We start from the raw sequence: 9,959 nt of genomic DNA, 5'->3' as shown, positions 1-9,959 counted from the left end.
CCTGTACACCGCCCTCCTGTCCCCGTACCCCTGTACACCGCCCTCCTGTCCCCGTGACCCTGTACACCGCCCTCCTGTCCCCGTAACCCTGTACACCGCCCTCCTGTCCCCGTAACCCTGTACACCGCCCTCCTGTCCCCGTAACCCTGTACACCGCCCTCCTGTCCCCGTAACCCTGTACACCGCCCTCCTGTCCCCGTAACCCTGTACACCGCCCTCCTGTCCCCGTAACCCTGTACACCGCCCTCCTGTCCCCGTAACCCTGTACACCGCCTTCCTGTCCCCGTAACCCTGTACACCGCCCTCCTGTCCCCGTAACCCTGTACACCGCCCTCCTGTCCCTGTAACCCTGTACACCGCCCTCATGTCCCTGTAACCCTGTACACCGCCCTCATGTCCCTGTACACCGCCCTCCTGTCCCCGTAACCCTGTACACCGCCCTCCTGTCCCGGTAACCCTGTACACCGCCCTCATATCCCTGTGTACCTGTACACCGCCTTCCTGTCCCCGTACCCCTGTACACCGCCCTCATGTCCCCGTACCCCTGTACACCGCCTTCCTGTCCCCGTACCCCTGTACACCGCCCTCCTGTCCCCGTAACCTTGTACACCGCCCTCCTGTCCCCGTAACCCTGTACACCGCCCTCCTGTCCCCGTAACCCTGTACACCGCCCTCCTGTCCCCGTAACCCTGTACACCGCCCTCCTGTCCCCGTAACCTTGTACACCGCCCTCCTGTCCCCATACCCCTGTACATTGCCCTCCTGTCCCCGTAACCCCTGTACCCTGCCCTCCTGTCCCCGTAACGCTGTACACTGCCCTCATGTCCCTGTAACCCTATACAACGCCCTCCTGTCCCCGTAACCCTGTACATGCCCTCCTGTCCCTGTACACCGCCCTCCAGTCCCTGTAACCCTGTCTGTTCCCTTGTGTTTGTGACCTGCTGCGATTGCAATGGGGAGCGCTGCACTGATCGGACACAAATTCTCGCCCTGACCAGGAACCAGAATGTTTCTGAAACCCATTGAACATTTTATTGAATGTATCTCTCGTCATCCCCACTTTCTGAGCAGTCCCCCAGTTGAATGCCAGTGTGACAACATGGTGTGACTTGGGGGAAGGGTGGGTGAGATTTTGCTGATTGCGTTGTAGTGAGTTTTGAACCCCACCTCGCCTCCCCCCCACCCCCACCCCATTCCTCCCACTGTCTCTCTGGCCAAGCCGCTGTGGGGTTTCTGGGGGGAGTATACTCCTGACTGAAGGAGCTCAGCTCGGGGTCTGCGGGTCGTGATGACCTGGCGATGGGGAACACACCATCTGCTGCCTGGAAACGGGATCCCGAGCTAACATCAGCTTGTGCAGCTGCCTGTAGGTCTCACACGACCCAGGAAACAGGTTCCTCTGAAATGGAAAGAATTACGAGATCCCGGTCAGGACAGAGAAATACAAAAGAACAGGCCAATCCAGAACTACCCCCGTGGTAGGCAATTCTGTTTTACAAACAAATACACTCCCAACCCAAGGTCTACGTGTCACTTGGTTTAATTTTAAATTCTGTCCCCCTTTTATTCTTAATTATTGTGTTGTCAATTCACAGTACAGTCCCGTGTGAATGTGTGTGTTGTAAATACAGGATACAGCCCAATGATTGTTTGTGTGTGTAGCTTCGATTAGATTCCCTACAGTGTGGAAACAGGCCCTTCGGCCCAACAACTCCATACCGACCCTCCGAAGACTAACCCACGCAGACCCATTTCCCTCTGACTAATGCACCCAACACTATGGGACAATTTAGCATGGCCAATCCACCCTAAGCTGCACATCCCTGGGCACTACGGGACAATTTAGCATGGCCAATCCACCCTAAGCTGCACATCCCTGGGCACTATGGGACAATTTAGCATAGACAATCCACACTAACCTGCACACCTTTGGACTGTGGGCGGAAACCGGAGCACCCGGCAGAAACCCACACAGACTTGGGGCGGGGGGGGGGGGGGGGGAGAATGTGCAAACCCCACACAGAGAGTCGCCCCGAGGCTGGGCTCGAACCTGGATCCCTGGCACTGTGAAGCAGCGATACTAACCACTGAGCCACCGTGTCACCCAACCCGTCCATGCCGACCAGATATCTCAACCCAATCTAGTCCCGTTTGCCATATCCCTCCAAACCCTTCCTATTCATATACCCATCCAGATGCCTTTTAAATGTTGCAGTTGTACCAGCCTCCACCACATCCTCTGGCAGCTCATTCCATACACGTACCACCCTCTGGGTCAAAAAGTTGCCCCTTAGGTCTCTTTTATATCTTTCCCCTCTCACCCTAAACCTATGCCCCTCTAGTTCTGGATTCCCCCACCCCAGGGAAAAGACTTTGCCTATTTACCCTATCCATGCCCCTCATGGTTTTATAAACCTCTATAAGGTCACCCCTCATCCTCCGACGCTCCGGGGAAAATAGCCCCAGCCTGTTCAGCCTCTCCCTGTAGCTCAGTTCCTCCAACCCTGGCAACATCCTTGTAAATCTTTTCTGAACCCTTTCAAGTTCCACAACATCTTTCCGATAGGAAGGAGACCAGAATTGCACGCAGTATTCCAACAGTGGCCTAACCAATGTCCTGTACAGCCGCAACAGGACCTCCCAACTCCTGTACTCAATACTCTGACCAATAAAGGAAAGCTTACCAAACGCCGCCTTCACTATCCTATCTACCTGCGACTCCACTTTCAAGGAGCTATGAATCTGCACTCCAAGGTCTCTTTGTTCAGCAACACTCCCCAGGACCTTACCATTAAGTGTATAAGTCCTGCTAAGATTTGCTTTCCCAAAATGCAGCACCTCGCATTTATCTGAATGAACTAAACTAAATGACTGACCTCCACTAACCAGGACTACCATCCATTGTGCTGGGTATGACACGAAGTGACAATTGATGCCGTGGTTACAGGTGTTCAGAAGCTGGTAGGGTACTGCTCTCAGATGGTGAACCCCCTGATTCAATGCTCGACAGTGGGTAGTGAAACCCTGGGATTTTAAATGGCTCTGACATGCCTGACCAAGTCGAACGAGTAGATGTTCACTTTCCGAATTTCGAAGCCAAGTTGAAGTGCAGCTGCCCAGGCTGGGAGTTGGTCTGTTCCAGATTCGGCACATGGAGCAATTAGGAGAAAGTGAGGGACTGCAGATGCTGGAGATCAGAGTCGAGAGTGTGGTGCTGGAAAAGCACAGCTGGTCAGGCAGCATCCGAGCAGCAGGAGAATCGGACATGAGCTGTTCATCGGGAATGTTGGGGGGGCAGACCAAGGGGGCTGAGAGATAGAACATAGAAGAATACAGCGCAGTACAGGCCCTTCGGCCCTCGATGTTGCGCCGATCCAAGCCCACCTAACCTACACTAGCCCACTGTCCTCCATATGCCTATCCAATGCCCGCTTAAATGCCCATAATGAGGGAGAGTCCACCACTGGTACTGGCAGGGCATTCCATGAACTCACGACTCGCTGAGTAAAGAACCTACCCCTAACATCTACCCCCCCTTAATTTAAAGCTATGCCCCCTTGTAATAGCTGACTCCATACGTGGAAAAAGATTCTCACTGTCGACCCTATCTAAACTCCTAATCATCTTGTACACCTCTATCAAGTCACCCCTAAACCTTCTTTTCTCCAATGAAAACAACCCCAAGTGCCTCAGCCTTTCCTCATACGATCTTTCTACCATACCAGGCAACATCCTGGTAAACCTCCTCTGCACCCGTTCCAGTGCCTCCACATCCTTCCTATAGTATGGCGACCAAGACTGCACACAATACTCCAGATGCGGCCGCACCAGAGTCTTATACAACTGCAACATGATCTCAGTACTCCGGAACTCAATTCCTCTACCAATAAAAGCGAGTACGCCATATGCCTTTTTCACCGCACTATTTACCTGGGTGGCAACTTTCAAGGATCTGTGTATATGGACACCAAGATCACCTCTGCTCATCCACACTACCAAGTATCCGACCGTTAGCCCAGTACCCCATCTTTTTATTACTCTTACCAAAGTGAATCACCTCACACTTAGCTACATTGAACTCCATTTGCCACCTTTCTGCCCAGTTCTGCAGCTTATCTATATCCCGCTGTAACCTGCCACATCCTTCCTCACTATCTACAACTCCTCCGACTTTCGTATCATCCGCAATAATTCGAATTTAACTGATCGGTTTTAAATTATGCCCCGGGATACTAAAACCCACTCGAGCGTGAATTCATCGTTTTGGCAACATCGGACCAATGACAGGGAACGGTGTCGGGGGGTATAAAAAAAACGCGGGCGTTTTAAAAATTTGGTCTGAGAGCAATTGCCGGCGATCAGCCGCACAACTGCTCACCTGACATCTCACTCTCAAAGGAAGAAGGGTACCCTTTCCCTGTAAGTGCAGTGAAAAGAAAGATAACGACCCAGGGAGATCATCAGACGGAAGATTGAAGAGAGCGGAGAAGACAGAGACCGTGTAGACTTGAAATTAAGTTCATGCCGTGTTTAAAAAGTGTGTCACTGGAACAGCGTGTTAATAGGATTGTGTTCAGTTAAGGAAAAGTGTGCTCAGTTCGTTAACACTTTTGTTTAGTGTTCATTATTCGAGGTAGGAAAACAACTTGTTATGTTTGTTTTAAATAGCGGAGTTCTGCCCCCACTCCCTCACATTTTCACAAATCACGGGGCGCACTTCGGGGAGTTTGGTTTGAACTGAGAGAGGGGTTTGACTTTATGTCTGTCAGAAAGAGCGACAAGGAAGTGCTAACGTACATTGGTCAGAATCCTGTGTACAGTCATTCCAAATGCACGCTTATTTCGATGGAGTTTGCTAACTGAATGCACGGGTTGAGAATCTCAGCGGAAAGGGGTAAGGGGTAAATGTAGGGGTATGGGTGGGTTTCGCTTCGGCGGGTCGGTGTGGACTTGTTGGGCCGAAGGGCCTGTTTCCACACTGTAATGTAATGTAAATGTATAAAAAAGGATCGCATGTACATTTTCTACAAGTTAAAAACTCTGAAGCAACTTGCAGGTTCGAAAGGTGGCACGAAATTGCCGAAGTCCTGGACAACAGAGAATGAGAGTGAAGGATGAAAGGAATGTTGCCCTGTTTGTTGTATAGATGATGCGTTTACACTGGGATTTTACATCTCTCGGAGTGGGGGGGGGTTTAGAGAACAGGCCGAGAGGCCCGCACCCGGGCCTGGACAGGTCTGTGGGCTGGAATAGGTGGGAGGCTTGCACAATGTCCGAGTTGCAGACAGCTCGCTGCGTAGCTCCTTGGAAATGGAAAACCGGAAGGTCAAAAGGTCAAACTGTTTGGGAACAACGAGGAGACTTTGAGAGATAACCTTTGAACGGAGAGATCAATTATTGTCCGGATCACAAAACAAAGAGAGTGTGATCTCGTGGGGGTCCGGTGCCTAGCAACAGGCGTTGGACGTTTAGTTTCTGTTCCACAGGTTGTGGAGATATTAGCAAGGAGGGGGACCGCGATCGCCCTCTCTCTCTCTCGCTGTGAGGAATGACATAATCTTTAAAGAGAAACAGCTGAACAAATATCCCAGCAATGTACGTCCCCAGGAGCAGAGAAAGCTTGGAGAATCAATAGCTCTGACTTCCTCATCAACTCTGGAAGGCAAACTCTGAACTCAATTCTGAGAGAGGAGCTGAACAGACCGACTCTCAAACTAGCACTCCAGGAACAACAACTGGATGCCCTTAACAGCAAGCAAGTACAGGGGCCTGGTGTCAGGCACATGGCTCTCATCACAGGCATAACAACACGCGCGCGCGCACACACACAGACAGACAGACAGACACGCCCGCGCATGTATTCTGTATTTCTAACACATGCACAGGCAGACAGACAGACTAGGCTGTGTCCTCTATTTCTAACACATACACAGGCAGACAGACAGACTAGGCTGTGTCCTCTATTTCTAACACATACACACACACAGACTAGGCTGTGTCCTGCATTTCTAACACATACACACATACAGACAGACAGACTGCTTTGTCCTGTATTTCTAACACACACACACACACAGACTAGGCTGTGTCCTGTATTTCTAACACATACACACACACACAGACTAGGCTGTGTCCTGTATTTCTAACATACACACACACACAGACTAGGCTGTGTCCTGTATTTCTAACATACACACACACACAGACTAGGCTGTGTCCTGCATTTCTAACACATACACACATACAGACAGACAGACTAGGCTGTGTCCTGTATTTCTAACACATACGCACACACACAGACTGACAGACAAACAGACCGACTGGCCTGTGTCCTGTATTTCTAACAGAGAACACCTCTGTAATGGTACAGAGAACACCGAACGGAGAATTCACCACAAGGGTATACAGGAAAGCCACACACACAGACCAAGTCCTAAACTACGAAAGCAACCACCCCAACACACACAAAAGAAGTTGCATCAAGACACTATTCAAAAGGGCCACAACACACTGCAGTACACCAGGACTGCAAAAAGAAGAAGAGGAACACCTATACAAGGTATTCGCCAAAAACGGATACCCGCGCAATTTCATCAACAGATGCCTAAGGGAAAGACCACGGAGTGAGGACATGCCACAACCCAAAGGACTAGCCACACTACCATACATCAGGAACATCTCTGAACTGACAGCCAGACTACTGCGACCACTAGGACTCATAACGGCACACAAACCAACAGCCACTCTCAGACAACAACTCACCAGAACGAAGGACCCGATACCCAGCATGAGCAAAACTAATGTAGTGTACAAAATCCCATGCAAGGACTGCACAAAACACTACATAGGACAAACAGGAAGACAGCTAACGATCCGCATCCATGAACACCAACTAGCCACGAAACGACACGACCAGCTATCCTTAGTAGCCACACACACAGATGACAAGCAACATGAATTCGACTGGGACAACACTACCATTATAGGACAAGCCAAACAGAGAACAGCCAGGGAATTCCTAGAGGCATGGCACTCATCCACAGATTCAATCAACAAGCACATCGACCTGGACCCAATATACCGGCCACTGCAACGGACAGCTGGAACTGACAACCGGAAGCAGCAGGGACAGGCCACTATAAATGCCGGAGGAAACAAAACAGAAGCGCTTCACAGAAGCGCTTCACAGGACCTGCATGTCCTTGGTGGAGTGGGAGGGGGAGTTGAAGTGTTGGGCCACGGTGTGGTTGGGTTGGTTGGTGCGGGTGTCCCAAGGTGTTCCCTGAAACGTTCCGCAAGTAGGCGGCCTGTCTCCCCAATATAGAGGAGGCCACATCGGGTGCAGCGGATACAGTAAATGATGTGTGTGGAGGTGCAGGTGAATTTGTGGCGGATATGGAAGGATCCCTTGGGGCCTTGGAGAGAAGTGAGGGGGGAGGTGTGGGCGCAAGTTTTGCATTTCTTGCGGTTGCAAGGGAAGGTACCGGGACGTGACATCGTATCATCCTCCGTCATTTCCACCAGCCTCATTCCTGAAGAAGGGCTAATGCCCGAAACGTCGATTCTCCTGCTCCTCGGATGCTGCCTGACCTGCTGCGCTTTTCCAGCACCACATTTTTCAACTCTGGTCTCCAGCATCTGCAGTCCTCACTTTCCCCACATACACACTCTCTCTCTCTCTCTCCTGTATTTATAATATAAGCATAGGACTTTAGTTTTCACTAAAAGCTACCATCACAGTATTTGTTCGTGGACTAAGCCAGTGTGCAGCTTTGAGTCTGAACGAGAGAGTGCTTTGTTAACAGCTTCACGTCAGGAAGGTACTGTGGATGGGAGCTTCATGTTGTCTGCTTGAGTTGTCCCCCCACCCCCCCCCCCCCCCCCATTGCTTGTCCTGTGTTTTTCCCTGAATGAGAAGGTGTTTCCATTTCAAACCAAAATGACCAACTCCAACCACTCGGCTCGCTGTGAAATCCCAGTAACGTGGCTCTGAGTGTGCGTGCACCCTACTGCTCCTGTGGGGGTGAATAGCCAATGTCCCTGGGATGTATGGACAGGTTGGGGAGCATCAGTCAGAGTGTGGGCACTGGGAGGGGGCAGGCCCTCAGGGAAGGGGCAGTGTGATTCAAGACACACTCACGTCCTGTTACGTTTGGCAGGGTGACTGCGAGATCGTCGGGTTTGGGGGCCCAGGTTCGGACCAACAGCAAGTGGATGAGGACTAGCCGGAGAAAAGGAAGAGGTGTGGGTCATTGCAGTTCGGACCAGGAGGTCGGGGTAAAGGAATGGACAGTGCCAGGGAACAGAGCTACCTGAGAGCCAGACCTCCCTCCCTCCCTCTCTCTCTCTCTCCCTGCAGAGGCAGATGTAGCTCAGAAGGTCACATTGATTAAACTGAGTGCGATGAGGCGAGGTGAGACACATCAGGCCAAGTTTCTCAGAGTGACCTGATCAAAGTCTCCCAGATCTTAACTGGACAAGACAGGTTAGATCAAGATAACAAGCATCTCATTGGTTGGAGAGAGCAGATCTAGTAGTTGCGCGCACACACAGAAGGGTGGGAGAGCTGTGGAACACACAGGATGCGGGATCAGGTGTATATTTGCGTTCGGCAGAAGGGGGTTAGGCCACAGGTCCGCCGCAGAGTGGCCGAATGGCCGCCTCCTGTTCCCACGTTCCCCAGCTCTGGGCTGTGATGGAACAGTTGCCTGGATGGGGGCAGCTCCAGACACTCAGCCAACTTGGCCTTCGTTGCTCAGTGGGGGAGGTGGGATGTCTTGTCCAGGTAGTGTAGGCCGCTGGTTTGGGGAGCTAAGGGCCAAGTGCAGCCGAGTTTGGGACTATGGGCAACACAGACTGACTGGACTCGACGCTCTGTTTCCAGGCTGTACGACTCCCGAACACTTGAGAAGCTTGACATTGTCCAGGGACAAAGCAGCTCTCCCCCTTTCTCGATTGGTCCCACACCCCCCACCCCCCTTTCCCTCCATCCCACAACAGAGGGTACTGTCTACAAGACCCACCTTCCCAAATCCCGTCACCTCCACCCCCCCCAGACACACCCCCCACCCCCCCCCCCCGGCACGGTGGGTAGGGGGGGCACAAGGGGCAGCAGGTACATGGGCAGCACCACACCCTGCAAGCCCCCCCTTCCCCAACACCGCCCCGAAATATACCGGCCGTTCCTTCGGGGGTCCGAATTGTGGAAGGGGCTCCTGAACGGGGCGCGGTGTCACGACACCGCACAGGGGGAGGGGGCAAGGAGGGTGGCTCACACCCAACTTCTCAAAGGGGGCAATTAGAGACGGGCAGTAAATGCTGAGCCAGCCAGTGATGCCCACCTCCTGTGAAGGACTTTTCAAAACAGGCGCGACACCAACCCACCTCGTGCCATCTGACCCAGCAGGGACTGCTCTGTGACTCGGTCACACTTCACCGTGTGATCAGAGAAACCCGACAGTGTGGAAAAAGGCTCTTCGGCCCAACAGTACCACACCGACACTCCGAAGACTAACCCACCCTGACCCATTTCCCAACCCTATTACTGGACATATCCTCCTGACTAACGTTTCTAATTTGCACATCCCTGGGCACTACGGGGTAATTTAGCATGGCCAATCCACCCTAACCTGCACATCCCTGGGCACTACGGGGTAATTTAGCATGGCCAATCCACCCTAACCTGCACATCCCTGGGCACTACGGGGTAATTTAGCATGGCCAATCCACCCTAACCTGCACATCCCTGGGCACTATGGGACAATTTAGCATGGCCAATCCACCCTAACCTGCACATCCCTGGGCACTACGGGGTAATTTAGCATGGCCAATCCACCCTAACCTGCACATCCCTGGGCTCTATGGGACAATTTAGCATGGCCAATCCACCCTAACCTGCACATCCCTGGGCACTATGGGACAATTTAGCATGGCCAATCCCCCCTAACCTGCACATCCCT

At 52.1% G+C, this 9,959-nt stretch overlaps 1 protein-coding gene across 1 annotated transcript in view; it reads right to left on the bottom strand.

The window, feature by feature from the left end:
- Positions 1 to 1,018: 1,018 nt before the first annotated feature.
- The window catches only part of LOC148135328 (leucine-rich repeat-containing protein 71-like), a 380,621-nt gene continuing 371,680 nt past the window's right edge, over positions 1,019 to 9,959 (bottom strand). The window contains exon 11 of the mRNA XM_087985124.1: positions 1,019 to 1,399. Within this exon, the coding sequence (XP_087841250.1) occupies positions 1,265 to 1,399 (135 nt within the window). The 3' untranslated portion in view covers positions 1,019 to 1,264. The remainder of the gene's footprint in view (positions 1,400 to 9,959) is intronic.

The sequence above is a fragment of the Chiloscyllium plagiosum genome, unplaced genomic scaffold (assembly GCF_037043375.1).
Source record: "Chiloscyllium plagiosum isolate Xiang-an unplaced genomic scaffold, Cpla_swu_hap1 HiC_scaffold_50, whole genome shotgun sequence".
Lineage (NCBI taxonomy): Eukaryota > Metazoa > Chordata > Chondrichthyes > Orectolobiformes > Hemiscylliidae > Chiloscyllium > Chiloscyllium plagiosum.
This window is presented reverse-complemented; position numbering and strand designations above follow the sequence as displayed.